Here is a 19,542-nt window from a genome sequence, read left to right as displayed (position 1 = left end):
GCGCCCGGGACCCTGGAAGTGCTGAGCGAAACTGCTTCGTCACCCGGAGCCCCCGTGGGCGGCGGAGCCGCTGCGGCGTGCCCGGGCAGCTGGGCACGGCTCCATGGTGAGTGGCCCACAGGCAAGCCGCCTGTCCCCACTCCAGGAGCCACCCGGACAAGCCCTGGCTGCAGGCACGGGCGGGATGGTGGCCCCACAGCTCTGCCGTGGGGCTGCGCTCTGCCCCGAGGTGCTGCAGCCCCACTGCTGCCTCCCCCTGCTCAGCTGCCCACCCCAGGAGGTTCGGGGAGGTCGCAGCCTCGGGGCCTGTGCAGACACCTGCTGGCACCTGCCCGAGCAGGAGGACGCCCCGTCGGGCTGCCCGCAGCCCCATCCTTCTCCTTCCCCAGCCCTCGTGGTTCCCAGTGCTCGAGGAAGCTCCGTGCCCAGCTTGCTGGGAACTGCTGGGAGCAACGGGACAGAGCAGCTGGAGAACACATGGGGGGTTAGTGGGGATGCGGCACCTCCCCTGGGGGTTCCCCCGAGACCCCGAGGTGGACGCAGCTTCCCCAGCACCCAAAATCCACGGCCAGGAGCTGGCAGGGCCACTGCGTGCCCACGTGCGAGGCTGGGGACAGGCCCAGGCCTGATGCAGGAGCAGGGTGCGAGCGCTGCCAGGCCATTGCGTCAAGGTGCCCGTGCCGCAGCTTGCCCGGGTAATTACCGGGGGGCCGTGGCTGCAGCCGGACCACGCTGGCTGCCGTTTCACCGCTCCCGGGGGGAGGCCTGGGCAGGTGGTGCAGGCAGGAGGGACATGGACCGAGCCGGGGTACAGCTGGGGGGCAGCCGGGCTCCCCTCGGCGCACCCCGGGCAGCAGAGCGCAGCTTTGGCAAAAGGTTTATTTGTACAAAGGGGGTCCCTGGGGTCTGTACAAATAAATAGGGCTATGTACAGCGATGCACGGGGGGGGGGCTACCAGGGCCGCCAGAGCGGGACGGAGGGTGGCGGTGACGGGGTGGCCTTGGGGCAGGTGGCAGGCGGCAGCTCCGGGAGGTGGCGGCGGGTGGCGGGTGGCGGCGGGGGGGGCAGCAGGGTGCCCAGGCGGGCCAGGCAGGCGCGGTACCCGGCACGGAAACTCTCGGAGGGCTCTGCGGAGAGGTGGCCATCAGTGGGAGGCCGGGTGAGTGGGGGGTCAGGGGGTGGGCGAGGGGTTCGGGGGGGGCTCACCTGGTGCCGAGGGCGCAGCCGGCACCTCCTTGAGGAACTGCACGGTCATCTCCAGGATGTCTGCCTTCTCCAGCTTGGAGCAGTGGGAGCTCTGCGGGGCCGGTGGGTCAGTGGCGGGCACCGGCACCGGAGGGAGGGGGCACCGGCACCGGGCACGGGACACGAGCTGGGGGGGGGCCGGGCTGGGGCGAGAAGAAGCGGGGGGGCGTGGAGAGGGAGGGCAGGGTCGGGGGCTGCGGGCAGGGGTCGGGGCTGCGCCGAGGGGGCGGGCAGGCAGGGAAGGGGGGAGCGGGCAGCGCCGGGGACCGGGAAGGGGCTCGACGGGACGGGGCGGCGGGGGCGGCTCGGGGGCGGGCCGGGAGGGGGGGGCCGGGGCCGGGGCACTCACGTCCTTGCCGACGAGCGGCAGGATGAGCGCCTTGAGCTGGTTGAGGCTCTCGTTGATGCGGGCGCGGCGCCGCTTCTCCAGCAGGGGCTTGAGGGTCTGCGGGGAGAAGGGGGGCGGTGAGGGCGGCCCGGCCTCCACGGGACCCCCCGGGGGGGCGGCCGCTCACCTTGCGCATCTCGGCGGCGGGGCGGCGCGGGGGCCTCGGTGGAGGGGAGCCCGTCGGGGACATCGCGCTCCGGAGCTCCGCAGCCGCCAACGCCGCCTTTATGGGGCCGTCGGGCCGCCCCGCCTCCCTCCCCGGCACTGCGCCGTCGGGGCAGGGCGGGCGGGCACGGAGAGGCTGGAAGGGAGGGCAGGGAGGGGAGGGGAGGGCAGGGCAGGAGGGAGGCCGGGAGGCAGGGGGCGGGGGGGCCCGGCCTCGCCGCTGTCCGCGGTGCTGGAGGCGCCCCCGCCGCTGTTCGCGGTGCTGAAGGAGCGGGGGGGGCGTCGGAGCCTGCCCCCGGTACCGGCCGTCGGTGCCCGAAGGGGCAGCCCCGCGGTGCCGGGAGGGCTGCGGGCGGCGGGGGGGCGGCGGAGGCTCGGCGGCTGCCGCAGGACCGGGGGCGCAGAAGGGGTGGGGGGCACCCTGCCGGCACCCCGCGCCCCTCGCCGCCTCCTTTCTGCAGCGGCTCCCGGCGCAGCCCCGGATCTTATCGGAAAGTGAATTTCTCGTCCCGAGGGCTCAAAAACGGGGCCGAAACGCGGCGCCCAAAGCTGCCGAGAGGCACAGCGGCTGCCCACGCCCGCGGCACCCCCTGCGCGGGGGGGGGGCACAGCCCCGGCACCGCCCGCCCCCGGCCCCGTGCCCCCCTACGACCACCCCCGCCCCGCTCCCCGCCGCCACCGACGTGTCCGGGGACTCGTCACCACCGGGGGCTGCGCGGTCCCGGGGCCACCGGCGGCCCCCGCCGCGCCCGGGGTAGGTGGCGCCGCGCCCCCGGGTCCTGCGCCCCCGGGCAGGGTCCGCCGGGCGGCGGGGCGGCCGCCGTGCCCCGACGGCGGGGCTGCCGGCGGGGCGGGCGGAGGGGCCGGGACCGGGGAAGGGGGGGGGCGGCGGGGCGGGCCGGCCCCGGGGGAGGAGGAGGAGGAGCCGGCGGGGCCGGGCCGCCGCACCGCGGGGGCGCCGCGCAGTGCCAAGCGGCGGCCGGACGGCCCCGCGCGGCCGGTGCGGGGCCGGGGCCATGGCGCTGGAGCGGGCGCTGCTGGCGGCTCGGCAGGGGGACGTGGAGGCGCTGCGGGGGCTGCGGGCGGCCGGGCTGCTGCGGCCGGGGCTGCGGGACGCGCTCGGAGCCTCCCCCGCGCACCACGCCGCCCGTGCCGGCCGCCTCGCCTGCCTCCGGTACCTGGCGGCCGAGGCCGCGCTGCGCGGAGACTCGAGGGCGCGCAACGGGGCCACGCCGGCCCACGACGCCGCCGCCACCGGCAACCTCGCCTGTCTGCAGTGGCTGCTCACGCAGGGGGGCTGCGGCGTGCAGGTGCGAGAGGAGCGCGGGGCCGGGGAGGGGGCGCGGGGCTCGACGGAGCGGGCGCGGAGGGGTGCCGGGATGGGAGCGCGGCACCGGGGGGGCGGCCCGGCCGCTGCCTCCTTCTCCTTCTCCTCCTCCTCCTCTTCGGCACCTCCGGCCGTGGAGAGGTTTGGAGAGGTTCCCGGCGGGGTCTTGGGCAGCCTGGAAGCGCCCAGGGGTGTTTTGGCACACCCCAGAGACCACCACGGTGCCCCGCTGAGGCACCCCACGCCTCCACCGCGGCTCCCAGGGCTACAGATCCTGCACCGAGGGGCAGCGAGGTCCCCAGAGCATCTGCGCTGTGCCCCGTAGAGAGGGGGGGTCATAGCCAGGGCCCGGCTGGGGTGAGGAGCACCGGGATTGTTTCCGGCTGTGTAGGTCTGGAGAGGTGGTGGCCATGGGGAGAAGGTCACAGACAGGCTCTGTTGAGGGTCTGTGGCCACCCACAGCAGCGCTGGAGCCTCGCGTGGGCTCTGCCTTGCCCGAGCTGCCTGGTGGTGGGGGGCTCAGGAGGGGGCAGGCACCCAGCAGCACCTTGTGCCAAGCCCTGACCCTGTGCTGGGTGGGAGCCGCTGGCACAGCCACCCCCAGGGCAGCCACCCAGCTGGGACAGGAGGGCTGGCACACTCCGGACAAAGCCCACGCAGACCCGAGGAGGGCACGGAGGTTCAGGTGGAAGCTGCGCCCCAGGGTGCCGGCCCCTTCCCAGGGTTACACAACCAGAGCAAGCCCCAGGGCAGATAAGCAGCTTGCCGGGGGCTGGCAGAGAGGTACCAGCATGTGACGTGGAGGAGGAGGAGGAGGGGTGGGAGAGGCGATTAAGCAGGAAGGACGGGTTCAGCACGGTTCGGTGCCGTCCTGGCCCAGGGCCAGCTCTGCTCTGCATCCCGTGGAGCCAGGAGGGGAGCCGGGCGGCCGGCAGCGCAGCGAGCCCCCGCGGCAGGGAGAACAATCCGGGCTTTGTGCACCACCGGCAGCCAACGAGGCCCCGCAGCCGGGCTGGTGCGCTGCTGCTGGGGCCCGTGGGGACCTGGCATGGACCTGGCACGCTTACGGCCCCCATCTCCTCTCCCCTGTTGCCCAGGGCCATCCCCTCATGCCCTGAGCCCTGTGGGGCTGCCCGTGCTCAGTACAGACGGAGCTTCCCCAGCCCAACGCACAAACCCTTGCTGCAGGCTCTGGGCAGCCTGTGCTCCCAGGTGCCAAGGCCTCTCCCTTCCTCCCGCAGGACACAGACAACTCCGGTGCCACTATCCTACATCTCGCAGCCCGATTCGGTCACCACGAGGTGATCGACTGGCTCCTCCGCTTCGGAGGCAGCGACCCCACGGCAGCCACGGACACGGGAGCGCTGCCGGTCCACTACGCTGCGGCCAAAGGGGATTTCCCCTCCCTGCGACTTCTCCTAGGACACTGCCCAAGGTAACAGCCCCTGCTGCTAGGGGGCACAGGGGCCGAGCTGATGGCGCACTGACCAGCAGCCCCTTGAGCTTCTGTGCGAGGTGCCAGCACTGGGCACCAGCCACTTGGCGATGTGGCCATCTCCATCCCCCTCGCATCACAGCTCCAAGGGCAACACGGCTGCGTTATCACCTCGGGAAGGCAGCTGTGCCTTCTTTATCACCCGGAGAGAAAGGGCGAGGAGGAGCGCAGCGAGCACTGACAGAAATATAGCTGCCCGCCAGGAGCAGCACGCAGCGGGGTTTGTTCGCCGCGCTCTTGGCGCGGGGCGATAACACAGCCGCCTTTGTCCGCCCGCCGTTATGTAAATGGATTAGGCTGCCGGCGGAGCAGAGGCTGCTCCCTGCACCAGAGCCGACCTTCCCCGCTGCCCCCAGGAGCTCAGGGCCACGGCAGCACCGGGCGCTGCAGCACTGCTCGGCCGGCACCGCCACCCCTGGGGTCAGCCCCCCGTGCGGCCGCCCCCCGATGTGCCCTGGGGACACGGCATAGCTGCCACGGGGCACAGAGTGCCGAGCCACCCCGAGCCTCACCGTGTGATTATGTGGCCCCTAATCTCATTTCCCACGGTGGGCAGAGGCTGCTATAAATAACCAGGGCCCTGGCCGAGGGGGAGGCCGTGGGGACACTGCCCCCACCACGCCGTGCCCAGGAGGTGCAGGGACTGCGGGTCTCAGGGGTACAGAGGGGTGGTGGGACCCCCTCAGGCTGCCTCTGGCCCCATTCTCGCCCCCTTCCCCAGGTGCCACGTGGTCCTGCACCAGCTCCCAGACCCACAGAGCCATCCCACCAGCAGAACCCATTGCAGCAGCCAGACCCCACCCACCTACCCCAAGCAGCCTCCCCAGCCTGGCCACCCTGGCTCTTTATCTCCTTGTCCCAGGTGTGCTGGCTCAGGGGGGGCACCTGTGCTGCCCCCACACCCAGATGGATTCACCCTCCCCATCCCAGGGCCCAGCTCCCTCACAGCCTTGGTTCCTGCTCAGTCCCTGCATGGTGGCCCCCGCAGCACGCGTGGCGGCAGCGCTTTCACATTGAATTTCATGTTCCTGCTGGGGTTACTCCGCTGCCATCGCCCGCCTTCCACCGCCAAGGTGGCCCCTGAATTATTTACTGCTCGCCCTGCGCTCGGGCCCTGCGGCTTGCAGGAGGCTCTGTTACAGCTGTGAAACTCAATCCTGGGGCGCTGTGGGACGTGGCCGCAGCTCGGGCAGGAGGGCGCGTGCCAGGCTGGGCAGCCAGCACCAGCAGCGAGGCCACAGAGTCCCCGGCACCTCCGCTGCTGGCTCGGCTGTGCCGCGGTGTCCGCAGCAGCTGGTGGCGAGGTGGGCGGCCAGCGCAGGGTCATGGCCATCTGGCAAAGTGTTCACCCACTGCGCCGAGCGCCTGGCTCCCAGCCAGTGCTCACCCGAGTGGATTAACCCCTCCCCATAACTGGGAAACGGCAATTATGGATTGAAAATGCACCCACTGCACCCACACCACCACCGAGCGTGGCTCTGCTGTGCCCCAGCCAGCCCCCAGCCCTGTCCCTGGTCCCCGTCTCCAGTGCGGTGCACGGAAAGCTGGCGTCCTGCAGCACGGCACAGCGCAGAGCCAGCACTGGCCGCCACCCGTCTCACGGTTACAGGGATCAATTATTAAGGGCCCGCGATCGCTGCGATAACAGAGCGGAGTATTTATTGCACTTCCTTTTTTAAATATTCAACAGGTTTTTATGGCGCACTTAAAAACCAGCTTCCTGCATGGCGAAGGGCGTGCAGTGTGGGATGCAGGATTTAGGGAGCGGGATTTGGGATATGGGACGCATGGCTCAGGATGTGGCCACGGGGGTGCCAAGGCCTGGGGGACAGCGGTGCCCGGCAGTGGGGCTCCTGGGCAGTGCCAACGCGCAGTTCCACCCTTCCCCACCGGCTGCTGGTGCCTAAGCTGCTTACTTAAAAATACTGCTAGATTGCAGTGTCCAAAAACAGCCGGAGGAATGCGATTAGCCTGAGCTTATTGACTTAATGACCTCCCGCGGCAGCCGCTGTGTCTGTGCGGGGACTGAGCGGGGCCGTGGCGTGGACGTCCCCAGCCCATATTGCCCAGCAGCTGGTGCTGCCTGCCCTGTGCCCTGCGTGCCCCCCAGGCCCTGTGACACACGTGGTCCTGGTGTCCCTGCACCCACACAGTGTGTCCCTGTGCCCTCATATCCCCGTGTCCCCATGCCCCGCACCCCCATGTCCCCGGTGCCCCGTGCTCCCACCCGCTGTGGGCTGCGGGTGCCCAGCGCCGTGCTCTGCTTGCAGCACTCTCAGTGCCCAGACCAAGACCGGTGCCACCCCTCTGTACCTCGCCTGCCAGGAGGGCCACCTCGAGATCATCCAGTACTTGGTGAAGGACTGCGGGGCTGACCCCCACGTGCGCGCCAATGACGGCATGACCCCACTGCACGCCGCAGCCCAGATGGGCCACAACACCGTCATCGTCTGGCTGGTAAGTGCTGCCTGGGCTCGGCACGGCTCGGCACGGCACGGCACGGCACGGCACGGCACGGCACGGCACGGCATGGTGGCCCTGCTCATCTGCCACCTCCGCAGATGAGCTTCACGTCGGTGAGCCTGTCAGAGCGGGATGACGACGGGGCCACAGCCATGCACTTCGCCGCCAGCCGCGGCCACGCCAAGGTGCTGAGCTGGCTCCTATTGCACGGGGGCGAGATCACGGCGGACGGCTGGGGCGGCACGCCACTGCACGATGCCGCTGAGAACGGCGAGCTGGAGGTTGGTGCTGCTGGCCGGGGGTGCTGGTGGGGAGGGGGGGCAGCGCGGCATCAAGCCTGCCACGCTCCAACCCACCCTCTCCCCAGTGCTGCCAGATCCTGGTGGTGAATGGTGCCGACCTCAGCATCCGCGACCAGGACGGCTACACGGCAGCCGACCTCGCCGACTACAACGGCCACAGCCACTGCGCCAAGTACCTGCGCACCGTGGAGAACATGGTACGGTGGCACCCTGGCATCGGGGCACAGCGTGCGGGGGGATCATGGGGGGCACGCAGGGCCCGGGTGCTGCTGCCCACCCCCCTGATCGCTCGGCTGTGCCGGCAGAGCGTGGAGCACCGCGTGCTGTCGCGAGACCCCTCAGCAGACGGGGAGTGCCGGCAGCCCGACTCGGGCATGTCGTCGCCCAACACCACGGCGTCGGCACCCCAGGCACGCTTCGAGGTGGGCTCCCCCGCCAGCACCCTCTCCAACTACGACTCCTGCAACTCCAGCCAGTCGAGCACCGGGGAGAAGAGGGGTGGCCCCCACGGCGCCCCCACAGCCCGTGAGTGCATGGGGCAGGGAGCTGGGGGGGGGAGACACAGGGTGAGCACAGCTGTGACCCCCCCACACTCTCTGCAGGGGTCCCCGAGCCCGCGCTGACGGACATGCAGGCGTACATGGACATGCTGAACCCCGAGACGCGGCCACGGGGCAGGGGGTCAGCAAGTGAGGGCCCCCCACCGCCGCCCCCCAGCTTCCCCCCACCGCCACCCCCACCTGCCACCCGCCCGCCCCCGCCGCCCCCCGGCTACCCCGCGCCTGCACCCCCTGCCTCCCCCGACACTGCCGACATCTACGTGCGGGCCAAGAACAACCTGCGGCACGTGGAGAGCCAGGCGCTGCGCAGAGAGGTACGGAACCCCCACGAGCACAGGGGGGCTGCCAGGGGGGGGCACAACTCCAGGCACCCATGTCCCGTGGGCACTCAGCACCAGTGGCAGCGCTGCTGGGGGTGGCACGCCGAGCGCCTGCCACAGCAGCAGGGGTACGGCGAGCTGGGGCCGGTGATGCCCCCACCACCAAACGGCAGCGGCTCAGCGTGCCAGCGCCGTGTGGGTGGCGTGCGCTGTGCTCACGTGGTGCCAGCGGTGCCACCGGCACAGTGCCCCGGGCGAGCTGGGCGTGGGCGGCTGCGTGGAGGCGTGGGGTGCAGGCAGCAGCTGTAACCCGAGTGCCCGGCTCCGGTGTCACCTGCGCCGCAGGTGTCGGGTGGCAGTGCCGGCGCTGCCAGGAGCTGAGAGGGCTCAGCTGGGACGCACAGGTAAGAGGGGCGCAGCTGCCTGGGGCAGGGGGGGCACCGGGTGTGGGGGGCTCGGGGTCCACCTCGACCCCAGCCATGGGCCTCGCCACCCGGCTGGGGACAGCCTGGTGCACGGCCACAGCTGCAAGCGTGGGCACGCACCGGCAGAGCCCAGCGCTGTGGGGGTCCGGGGCACTCAGGATGGGGTCTCGACAGAGCAGCGTGTGCCGGGCCTGTGCTGGGCTTGGGCTCCCCGTTGTTGGTTAGCACACGTAGGGCTAACGAGCAGCCCTGCCCTGGGCTGCCCACGGCTTGCGTGGGTGCGTGTGAGCTCAAGCACCATCGGTGCCAAGCTGTGTGGGCACCCGGTGCCGTGAGGCCGGGCGGCACCAACCTCGCACCCACCCGTGGGGCCGGGGCTGGGGCTGTGCAGCCGGAGCCAGGCTTGGCGCGGTGCCCGGCGGCTGTCGGAGCAGGAAGCGCCCGGCTGGCACTTGTTGACTTTGCTGGGGCTGCCGGTGGCGGGCAGTGCCCCGGCTCACCATGCAAATGCCTTGGGCGGAGGTGGCACAAGGAGAAATGCAAATAGTGGGGCCCTGGGCGCAGGGAGCGGGGCACGGGGCTGTGCCGTAGTGGCGGGACCCCTGCGGCACGGCTGCTCGACCCGCAAAGCCCCAGAGGTATGCACTGGGGTGAGCCGAGGCCGTGCTGCCGCGGGTCTTACTGCCTTAATAGCGACATTTACAGCCGGGTCCGCGGCAGGGCTCCGGCCCCGTGGGGATAAGCTCAAGCTCCAGCTAATCCATGGGGCCAGGAGGCAGCGCTGCCGTTCCCAGGGGGTTATCCCAGGGGAGGCTCAGCCTCGGGCTCCCAGGCACAGGCCACGGGGTCGTGGTGCCAGGTACTGTCGGGGGCCGCAGCCACCCCCTCGCTCAGCCCGCATCCCCGCAGGGCACGCACCACGGCCACGCCGCGGCCCTGCCCGCTCAGCTGCGCTCCCCGTTGCAGCTAGCGTCACGCGAGGGCAGCCCCGAGGGCCTGCGCCGGGCCGACTCCACGAGGCGGTCGAGGAACTTCAGCAAGCAGCCGAGCACGGGTGATTACTATAAGCACCTGGGGCCCAGCGCGGCGGAGCTGCCCGGCCCCCGCAGGATGGCACACAGTGAGGAGGTGAGCCCGGGCGCCGGCGCCGCGGGCAGTGCGGTGGCACTGGCTCCGTGTGACGCCCGCCCGTGGTTTTTCAGGCCTCTCCCCTCTCCGCGGACACCATGCACAACGGGGGCCCGGCAGAGACCAAGCCTGGCGCCGAGCTGCCGCCCCCACCGCCGCCCCCGCCGCTGCCCGAAACCGCCTGCCCGCCGCCACCGCCGCCACCGCCGCCAGCTGAGGCCCCCGCCGGGCCCCGCCGCTCCTCCTCCTCCACGGGAAGTAAGTCGGGGGTCCTGGGGGGCGCGGGGGGCCAGGGCCCGGCAGCGGGCACAGCTCCTGCCCCGGCCATGTGGCGGTGCCGGGCTGGATGCGCCCCGGCACCGGGCGCCTTCGTGCTTCTCCTGTCCCTGCGCTCCGGCTCCTCGGGGCGCAGCTCCTGACAGCCTCTCTGTCCTTCTCTCCTCCGGTTTCGGCGCGGGGGCTCCCACGCCTGCCCGCCCCCACTTGCTCTCACTGCTGGCTGCTTCTCTTCTCTCTTGTCTTGTGGTGGCCAAATCCTTCCTCTGCTACACGCGCTGTGCCGCCTCTCTGCTTCTCCCCCTAGAAGGAAAGGCTTTGAGACAGATGAAGAGTAAGTACCACGGCTCGTTACTTTGTGGTGGTCAGGTAGTGCCGGCGGGGACGCAGCGCCTGCAGCCCAGAGCAGGGCACCTCGATGCCCGCACCCCTGCCTGTGACACGGGGCTGTCCCGCAGGGTGGCCGAGGTGGCCGCAGTCACGACGGTGCCCAGCCCTCGCCAACGTGCCCCAGGCCGTGAGGCCAACAAGGTGCCGCTGGGTGCCAAACGAGCCCTGAGCTCCGGCACAGCTCCGCCTGAGGCAGGAGCAGAGCGTGGGGCCGCCGCTGCTGCCCGGGCAGGGCTGGCAGGGCCCCGTGCCCCCCGTGGCCCCACGGCCCCGTGCACAGAGCGCCTTTGTTCGCGCTCAGCCGGCCGGCATTACCTCGCCACGTGAGCGCACCGGCCGCTCCCCCGCCGCTGATTGCAGCTCGCGGGCTGGCGGCCGCTCAGCCCCCGCTTTATTAGCGCCGGCTCCCAGGGGCTGGGGTCTCAGTGGCACTGGATGGCACTGCGAGCGCCCGGCCGGGCCCTCCGCACCGACAGGCGTCCAGCCCTTGCTGCGGCGCGGCCGAGGGGGCGAGCGCAGGGCGGTGGGGAAGGGGCTCGGCTGCGGCGCGGCACCATGGGCCTTTAGGGACGCACGTATGGCTGGCACGGACGGTGGGTGCTCACGGGGCTGCCCGGCTGCCCTGGGGAGCTGGGTGCCAGGGTGGGGTCTGGTGGGGTCCCAAGGGCTCCTGGGTGTGGGGGGCTGTTGGCCGGCCCCCCGTCACCCCCGTGGTCTGCGGTCTGCTGGGGAAGCAGGGGGCCGGCAGCAGCGGGGCCCTTACTGCCCCCCCTGCCTTTCTCCGCCAGGCACCAAGTCGTTCAACATGATGTCCCCCACCGGTGACAACTCGGAGCTCCTGGCCGAGATCAAGGCTGGGAAGAGCCTGAAGCCGACGCCGCAGAGCAAAGGCTTCACCACTGTCTTCTCCGGCAGTGGCCAGGCCGGGGCCAATGTAGGTGGTGGAGTTGGGGGGGGATGGTGGGGGGTCCCTGAGCCCTGCGGGGCCAGGGGGGGAGCACAGCGGGCACCCACTCTCCCTTCCTCCCTTCCTCCACAGGCCGAGTCGCCGCTGTCCTCCCCATCGCCCACCAGGACGCCCACCCCGCCGGCCACCCCCGAGGCCGTGGGGCTGCCGCGCTGCATGGCGGGGGGCTCGCCGGAGCCGGTGCTCAACGGGAGCTCACCGGTGCCAGGGCCGGGGGCCGGGGGCCCGCCAGATGCGGAGGCGCTGGTGCCGAGCCACGACGAGCAGGGCCGGCCCATCCCCGAGTGGAAGCGGCAGGTGATGGTGCGCAAGCTGCAGCTCCGCATGCAGGAGGAAGAGGAGCAGCGGCGCAAGGTAGGGGGGGACCCTCTGCGGGGCTCCGTGTGCTGTGCGTGCGGTGAGAGCGGCGTGGGCATGGCCCGGCAGCCCAGGACCCGTCTGGTGTCATCTCCTCCGGTTCCCCGCTGCGCCCGGACGGCTCCAGCCCCGCTGCACGCAGGGGACGGCCCCGCCACGCGTGCTGTGGGTGCTGCCCGGCTGCAGAGCCCTTCCCGGAGCGCTCATCCCGTGTGGCCACCGGTGGTGCGAGGCGTGCGCGGTCCTGGCTCCCTGCTGGACCCCGGTGCTGGGGGGTTGGCACGTGCAGGGCTGCGGGGCGCGTCCTCAGGAGCTGTTTTGCCCTTTTTCCTGCCCTAGCTGGAGCCTGGGAGCGTCTTCCCCCCCCCGTGCTGGCGCTACTCCCCCGCCCACGGGGGCATGCTGGGACCCTTTGGGCAGCTCATGACGGAGGAGGACATTCTCCGCATTGAGAGGCAAATCGAAAACCTGCAGGTGATGCACAAGGTGCAGACAGTGGAGACGGAGCTGGAGCAGCTGGAGGAGGAGCTGCAGCAGCTCCTGCCGCTCCCGGCCACCCTGGCCCCCGAGCGCTTTTCCCTCGACCCCCGGCGCCTGCAGGGCCGTGCCGAGGACCTGCCCGCCTGGTGCAGCAAGACCTCTGCGCTGCTGAGGAGCATGGCCATGCTGCTGGCCGCTCTGGGGGGCCGCGAGAGCCCCGGGGTGGGAGGAGTGGCGAGCAGCGCCGTGCCCCAGAGGTCCCCCCCCAGCACCCCGGCCAGCACCCAGCAGGACGCCCGGCGTGAGATCCTGCACTGCGGTGTGTCCGTCCGCAGCCTCAAGGCCAACTACGAGGGGCTGGTGGGAGCCCCCCTGCCCCGCAGCAGGGTCACCAAGAGGAAGCGGTCGCTGCCCCCGGGAGCACCCGTGGAGGTCTGCACCCGCGAGCCCATGCTGGAGGAGGAGTACGGGGACGGGGACGGGGATGGGGACGCGGACGGGGTGCTGCGGCGCAGCCAGCCGGTGCAGACGGAGCTGAGCTGCCTGCAGGAGCGCATCGACGCGCGGAAGGAGCGCGCCGTCTCCCTCTTCCTGGAGCACTGGAAGAAGTGGGCGCTGGCGGAGGCCCCTGGTGCACGCACCCGCGGGGACGAGCGGCTGCGGCGGCTCTGGAAGCAGCGGCAGGCGGTGGGGAGGCTGCTGGCGCGCTGGAGGAGCGTCGCCCACCGGGTGCCCGGGCGGCAGATCCGGCGGCTGAGTCGCGCCGATGTGCTCTACTGGCCCGAGCACTTCTTGCCCCACGTCCGAGGCTCGCCCGTGCCCTACGACAGCCTCTCGCTCGACCTCTTCATGCTGGGCTACTTCCAGCTGCTGGAGATGAACCTGAGCCCCGAGGAGCGCCGCTTCCGACACCTGCTGTGCTACGAGATGTTCGACCGCCTGGGCACCCACAGCTGGGAGTGCATCCGGCGCTTCCACCGCGCCGCGCTGGAGAGGGTCGAGGCTGGCCACCGCTGCTGGCTCGACGGCTTCGAGGACCTGAAGCAGGAGTTCTTTGGGGAACCGGTGCCCGCGGCAGCAGCGGTGGAGTCAAATCCTTCGTTCCCCAGGCTGGCACCCGCTGCTGCAGCCCAGGGAGGCAAGGAGCCGGCCCAGCTGGTCTCGGAGCTGGGGGAGTTCAGTGACGAGGACATCTGCCGCTACATCGACCGCAGCTTCTCCTTCTGGAAGGAGAAGGAGGCAGAGATGTTCGATATCTGAGCTGGGTGGGATGCTGTGGCAGCAGCAGGTCCCGGGGCCGTGGTGGTGGCTTGGGGCTGGCCGAGCGCACGGCTGGGGCGTGCAGCCAGGAGAGGCTCCGGGTGCAGCCGGGGCTGGGCACAGCTCAGCTGCTCTCACGGCAGCAGGACTGCGGGCCAGCTCTGCAGGTTTTTTTTTCGGGTTTTGCTTCGTGCCCTGGGAGCCGGCCCCGGGTGCCCAGACCCCACGGGGGTTCTGCGGCCAGCAGTGTGTCGAAGTTGCTGTGTGCCCCTTGCCGTGGCTGTGTGTTGTGCTGGGGGCGCAGCTCCCCCTTGGTGTGCTGTTTGCGGTGCCGGGGTGCCGTGTGCCCCCACGTGTCGGTGCAATAAAGCTGTGTGTGCTGTGAAGGGCTCGGCGCTCCGCACGCTCCTTGGCCGCGTGTGCTCCCCGCACCGGGATAACGCGGGCAGCGCGGGGCCGCGTGCTGTCGGCACCGTGCCGTGCCGCGCTGTGCGGTGCCGGGGGCGCGCCTCACTCCTGCCGGCTGCCCCCACGCTTGTGCTCCCTGTGGCTGGCGGGATGTGGACCCAGGGGGTGATGTCCATGGGGCTGGGTCCTGGCCCATGGGGGGCTGCTTTCCAGGAGCCTTTGCCATCCTTCGCTTCCCCGGTGGAGCCCGGCCGGCCACCCCAGGCCCTGTGCTCCTGTGGCTGTGCGTAACGCGGCTGTTTGTTGCAGGAGAAGGAGGAGGAGGCGCGCCTGGCCAGCATGCCGGCATGGAGGAGGGACATCCTGCGCAAGAAGCTGGAGGAGGAGAGGTGAGCAGGGCGGGCTGGGGGCTGCCAGTGCTCTCCAGCTGCCCCCAGCCCACGCTAACGGCACCTTGTCCCCTTGCTTTCACAGGGAGCAGAAACGGTGAGTGCCGCCTGTCCCCTTCCCTGGCAGGGGGGTGGGCGCGCGGCTGGGCTCAGTGACCCACAGCACCCCGTCCCCTCTGCTGCCGAGCAGGAAAGAGCAAGAGAAGCTGAAGCGAGAGGAGGAGGAGAAGGAGAAGGAGCAGTCAGAAAAGCTAAGGACTCTTGGGTACGATGAGACAAAGCTGGCGCCCTGGCAGCGGCAGATCATCCTCAAGAAGGGGGATATAGCGAAGCACTAGCCCCAGTCCCCGCAGCAGCGTAGCTCCCCCGCGCGCTGCACATGGCTCTTCGTGGCGGGAGGAGGCCGGCGGGGCCCCCGGGGTCCCCGCAGCAGCCGTGCCGTGCCCCGGCACCCTCCTCCCGCCGCCAACGGCCCCGGCGCTCCCGCCTCGCCTGTCCCGGAGGAGCGCCCGCTGCCACTGCCCCGGGCACCCGTAGCCCCGTCCCGCTGCCACCCGCCTGCTGCCACCCTGCGCACGCTGCTCTCCGCAGAGCGAGCTCCGTGGCCCCGGGCAGCCAGGCTGCCCGGGTGGCTGCTGCAGCTCCCTTGGGCTGCCAGTTCTGCTCCTTCCCCTCCCAGCTCCGGAGCCGCCAGAGGGAGACTTGCAGCTCACGTCTGCCCCGGACCCTCCGCGTTTCGGCGATTAAAACGTTAAATCCCCTCCAGCAGTGCCCCGCGCTTTCCTGGGGCTGCCCTCACCGCCTGGTCCCTGCTGCCCTCCTGCCGTGGGGCTGCGCTGTGCCACCCGCGGTGCCAGCACCCGCAGTGCCCCAGGCACCTGGAGCCCCCCGTTGCGGTGCTGAGAGGCCAGCAGCAGCCCCAGGAAAAAGGGCCAGGTGCCAGGGGATGGAGAACATGCCACTTTATTGGGGTGGGGGCAGGCCCACCGGAGTGTACCTGCCAGGTGGACTTGAGAACTATCCCATGGGTTGGCAGCGGGCTCGGCACCCGCTCGTCCCGCGAGCGGCACGCGCCCAGGAGCCCGGCCGGGCAGCCTGCGGGCCGGGGGCAGTGTCCAACGCAGCCCCCGGGGCAGGAGGACATAAATAGGGGGTGGGGAGGGGTTGGGGAGGGGAGCTCCGTCCTGCTCCTGCAGCCTGAGCCCACAGTCTGGATAACTGACATAAAATGTCTACATGGCTTAAGTAACAATACTTAGGGGTACGGCACCCCACGGCACCGGGGCAGGGTGGTCCCGTAGGGACCCTGCTTTTCTGGGACGCGTCTGTCCCTGGGCCCACGGGGGTCACAATGCAGCCCAGGAGGGGGCCGTGGGGTCAGGGTCCCACCGCCAGGCTCTGGCGCAGCGCCTCGGCACAGCCCGCCAGCTCCATGTGCTCCAGGGCGGCAAAGATGCGGTCGAGCGTGGCACTGGTCTGCTGGCACCAGCGCTTCAGCATCTCGTACTGCTGGTCGCGGAAGTGGGACACCTCCATCTCCACCAGCTCGATCTCCGTGTCCCGCAGCTCCAGCACCCGCATGAACTCCTTCCAGCGCCGCACCGGCACCGCGTTGATGACGGCGTAGAGCTGGCTGCCCTGCAGCAGGGCGCAGCGCTGGGGGCTGCGGGGGCGCGAGTCAGAGCCCCGCGCGGTGCCGGGTTCCTGGGGTGCAGAGGGCTCCACGCCACCATCCAGTGGTGCTGCTCTGCTGGGGCACTTGTTCAAGGCCCAGGATTCGGGGCTCCTCCTCGCCGTGCCGGGGCCGTGATCACAGACCTGTTTAGGGGGACACGACCTGGTCCGATGAGGACCAACCTGCCCTGGCTGGTAACCCCCCCGCAGCCACCCTGCCCCAGGCACTGACCTGGCACGGCGTTGTCTCCATCGCTACAGCCTCCTGGGTGGGGGAGAACGTGCGGGCTGTGGGGCTGGGGCAGCCCTGGGGTGGGACGGTGAGGAGGGGGCTGCCCCCCAGGGCCCTGTGCTGGAGCCACCTCCTCTTGTAGATGACGAAGGCGCCCATGAAGAGGGGCACGGTCAGGGCCAGCAGGAGGTACTGCAGCCCCGAGCCTGCAAGGGAGCAACGCGGTGTCCCACAGAGCCGTGCCCACCCCGCTGCCCTGGCGCCCCCAACCCCGCCGCCCCACGCACCTCGGGCGCTGCCTCCGCACGCCTGCTGGCACTCCTCGCCGCACGGCTCCTGGCTGTTCCTGCAAGGAGAGGGAAGGTGGGCACCGCGCCGCACCACCGGCCACGCCACCCCTCCCGGGGAGCTGCTTACTTTTGGCACGGCCGGCACTCGCTGCCCTTGGCGTAGAAGTTGGGCTCGCAGCCGCCGCACAGCGTGTCCTGCGTGTCCGAGCCTGGGGAGAGGGCACACGTCAGGACTGCGGTGGGCGCACAGGGTGGCACCCCGAGGACCGGGTGACAGCACTCACAGGGCTGCTGGATCTGCCTCCCCTGGCAGAGCTGGCACTTGCTGCAGGTGAATTCGCTGCAGTGATCGTTCAGGCAGCTGCGGAAGTAGCCGGGCTCGCAGCCGCAGACGACGTTGCTGGTGGCCGAGCAGTTGCTCAGCACGGTCTGGAAAGCTGCGGGTGTGGGGGTGAGCAGGGTGGCACGGCACGGCACGGCACAGCGCGGCGCGGGGCACTGCCAGCTCACCGTGGTGGTCGCACTCATAGCAGACGTCGCACTTGCTGCGGGTGTTGGGCTGGGAGAGGTAGGTGCCGTCAGAACAGGCGTCGCAGTGGCTGTCATTGAGATGAATCGAGCAGGGGGTCTTCAGGTACGTCCCTGTGCAGGCAGCAGGGTGACAAGGAGCACGGCCACTACGTGGCAGAGCCGTGCCACGACGCCTGGCACACCGTGCCGTGCCCGCTGCGCATCTCTCACCTGCTGGACACTGGGGACAGCACCGATGAACCGCATCGACCCACTTCATCCCGGGGGGGCAGAGGGGCTTTGCTGCGAGCCTCCGTGGACGGGCGAGCAGCCGCGCTGAGCCCTGCGGCCCCCGTGCCGCGGCGCAGTCCTGGCAGCCCAGGGGCAGCAAGCCGCTTGCCAGCAGCCACAGCGCTGCCAGGACAACCTGCAGGCAGGGAAAGGGCAGGGCTGCAGGCAGCCGGCACCCAGGCACGGGGTGGGCGCCCCGGGGAGCCGTGCAGCCGTGCCGGGCTGTTGTGCTTACCGTGCTTCCAGCCACGCTGCAGGGACTGGCACCGAGCTTTGACCACCTGAGCCCGAGCCAAGCGCAGCGCGAGGCGGGTGGATGCTGCTGCCCCTGCCAGGCCCCACACCAGCAGTGGGGCAGGACGGCCGGGGAGGTGGCCCCGTGCCCCAGGGCTGCGCGGGTGTGGGGCCAAGGGCTGGGAATGCCCCGCGGCAGCCCCCGTGCCGTGCTTTCCCCTCAATACCTGAGTAAGCGGCTTCCTGCCTGGGCTGCAGGGCACACGCTGCGGGGGCACGGGGGCCACCCTGGATGGGGAGGAGGGCGGCTGGTGCGCGGGCAGACCTGGTGCTGCTGCCCACGGGCACCCAGCCGGGGACGCCTTCATCCAGCCCAGGCCGGGACTCAGCCCCACGCTGCGTGCAGGGGCTGGGTGCGTGAGGGTTAATGCTGCCTCCCTTTACTTTCCTCTGCTTTATCTTCCTCACAGATGAGGCGATTTCCTCCCTGAGAGGAAACCATGCCCAGCTCATGCTCTCCCCCGATGCTATCGTGCTTTGTACGTGCGTCCCAAACTAGGTCACCACTCCCCCGCCGCCCCGTCTGGGGTGCTGGGTGCTGCACACAGGGGAGCCCCCGCGTGGGCCGCGCAGGGGGTGTCCGCACCGGCTCCGCTGCCGGCAGCGCGGTGGGCAGGGGGTGGGGTCCGTGGGGCAGGCACTGCGTGCCCAGCCGCGGCGGGCGGCCAGCCAGGGGATTCCACACCAGGGACTGGATTTCCCAGCCGAGATCGCCCCGATTACAGGGACTGAATCATTTTCTATTAAACCGCCACCGGTGGACTGGAAACCGTGCACGGGCTGCCCCATTTGCATAGCGCCGCGATCAGATCGGGGCGGCCGCACGGCGACGAGCTGGCCCGGCAGCCAGCGGCACGTCTGAGTCAGCGGCACAGCCCCACCGAGGCACGAGCTGCCCACAGCGGGGCCCTGCCGGCACGGCACACGAGGGAACTGCCCCTTCCTGGGCACCCCTGGGGCAAGGGGCCGCAGCTCCGGGCAGGGGGTGCCCCTCGGGAAGGGAGCTGCCCGCACAGCTGCCGCCTGCTGCCGGTTACCCTGCGGGGCCACCGCTTCCTGTGCCGTGCAAGCGCCACCCCTACCCGTAACGCGGCTCCGGCTGCAGGCTGTGGGCACGGGAGCACCCAGCCACCGAGTTCCCTCGGCCACCCCGGTGCCCTCGGCTATCACCAAGTGTAGGGTCACAGCCCGCATCCCCGCTGGGTGCCCGCAGGCTCGCGGTGCAGCCTGTCGGTGGCCCTGGGGCTGTGCCCTGCCCGCAGGCCCATGGCCACATCACGCCCATCATCCCAGTGGCTGCTGTCCCCAAGGCTGAGCTGTGCCACAGTCCCTGTGACCGGGCTGTGTCTGCCATCCCCGTGGCCATGCCTGCAGTCCCGTGGCTGTGCCATACCCGTGGTTGTGCCATACCCGTGGTTCCCATCCCCACGCTGTGCCCATAGTCCCCGGGGCTGTGCCGTGCCCATTGTCCCCGTGACCTTGCCTGCTGTGGCCATGCCACCCACAGCCACAGCCTGGTCACACCAGGGTCACTCCCAGCCCCACCACACTCACCGAAGCTGCCCCTGGGCAGTGGCGCTTCATCCTTGAAGCCGATGCGGCTGGCTCATGCCGGGGGGCGGCGGTGGGCGCAGCGGAGCGCGGGGGTCCCCAGCGCCGGGGAGGCTCAGCGCGAGGGCAGGGTGCCCCGGCGCCCCATCGCCACCGCGCGACGCGTGGTGAATGAGTGCCAGCCCTCCCCAGGCAGGCTTTTACACTCAGTCGCAGCAGGAGGAAATGCTTTTTTGGAAATGAGTCCAGAGGGTGCAAAACCACATGACGGGAGTGCCGCGCAGGAGGGACCTGCGCCCGCCCGCCGCGCCCCTCCCATTCCCCCCCCCCCCCACCGCTGGAACAGCCCCACCA

General features: G+C 71.0%; 3 protein-coding genes across 5 annotated transcripts; 1 reads left to right on the top strand and 2 right to left on the bottom strand.

Moving 5' to 3' along the window:
• Window positions 1–331: 331 nt before the first annotated feature.
• Window positions 332–1,824, bottom strand: LOC137843576 (transcription factor HES-2-like). The gene is made up of 4 exons (XM_068658970.1): window positions 1,762–1,824; window positions 1,596–1,691; window positions 1,208–1,298; window positions 332–1,128 (listed from the first exon to the last, which is right to left on the bottom strand). Exons 1-4 carry the CDS (start codon window positions 1,822–1,824, stop codon window positions 953–955), a joined length of 426 nt encoding a protein of 141 aa, XP_068515071.1. The 3' UTR covers window positions 332–952.
• A 953-nt stretch (window positions 1,825–2,777) lies between these two features.
• On the top strand, window positions 2,778–15,146 carry ESPN (espin). 2 transcript variants are annotated; one of them, XM_068658480.1, is made up of 14 exons: window positions 2,778–3,109; window positions 4,368–4,561; window positions 6,892–7,078; window positions 7,183–7,365; window positions 7,452–7,583; window positions 7,692–7,911; window positions 7,989–8,260; window positions 9,658–9,819; window positions 9,894–10,077; window positions 11,274–11,419; window positions 11,525–11,806; window positions 14,267–14,346; window positions 14,432–14,443; window positions 14,537–15,146. In XM_068658480.1, exons 1-14 carry the CDS (start codon window positions 2,816–2,818, stop codon window positions 14,682–14,684), a joined length of 2,496 nt encoding a protein of 831 aa, XP_068514581.1. In that variant the 5' UTR covers window positions 2,778–2,815; the 3' UTR covers window positions 14,685–15,146. The 2 variants fall into 2 exon arrangements, with proteins under 2 accessions (XP_068514581.1, XP_068514580.1); XM_068658479.1 differs by lacking the exons at window positions 14,267–14,346; window positions 14,432–14,443; window positions 14,537–15,146 and adding an exon at window positions 12,149–14,260.
• Window positions 15,147–15,293: 147 nt separating this feature from the next.
• TNFRSF25 (TNF receptor superfamily member 25) lies at window positions 15,294–19,483 on the bottom strand. 2 transcript variants are annotated; one of them, XM_068658488.1, is made up of 8 exons: window positions 19,192–19,471; window positions 17,284–17,479; window positions 17,053–17,184; window positions 16,827–16,979; window positions 16,670–16,751; window positions 16,540–16,598; window positions 16,253–16,458; window positions 15,294–16,164 (listed from the first exon to the last, which is right to left on the bottom strand). In XM_068658488.1, exons 1-8 carry the CDS (start codon window positions 19,219–19,221, stop codon window positions 15,724–15,726), a joined length of 1,299 nt encoding a protein of 432 aa, XP_068514589.1. In that variant the 5' UTR covers window positions 19,222–19,471; the 3' UTR covers window positions 15,294–15,723. The 2 variants fall into 2 exon arrangements, with proteins under 2 accessions (XP_068514589.1, XP_068514588.1); XM_068658487.1 differs by having other exon boundaries at window positions 17,053–17,141; window positions 17,284–19,483.
• Between the last annotated feature and the right edge of the window lie 59 nt (window positions 19,484–19,542).

This window comes from Anas acuta, chromosome 22 (assembly GCF_963932015.1).
Source record: "Anas acuta chromosome 22, bAnaAcu1.1, whole genome shotgun sequence".
Taxonomy (NCBI): domain Eukaryota; kingdom Metazoa; phylum Chordata; class Aves; order Anseriformes; family Anatidae; genus Anas; species Anas acuta.
The sequence above is the reverse complement of the archived record's forward strand: the minus strand, read 5'-3'. Positions and strand labels throughout refer to the sequence as shown.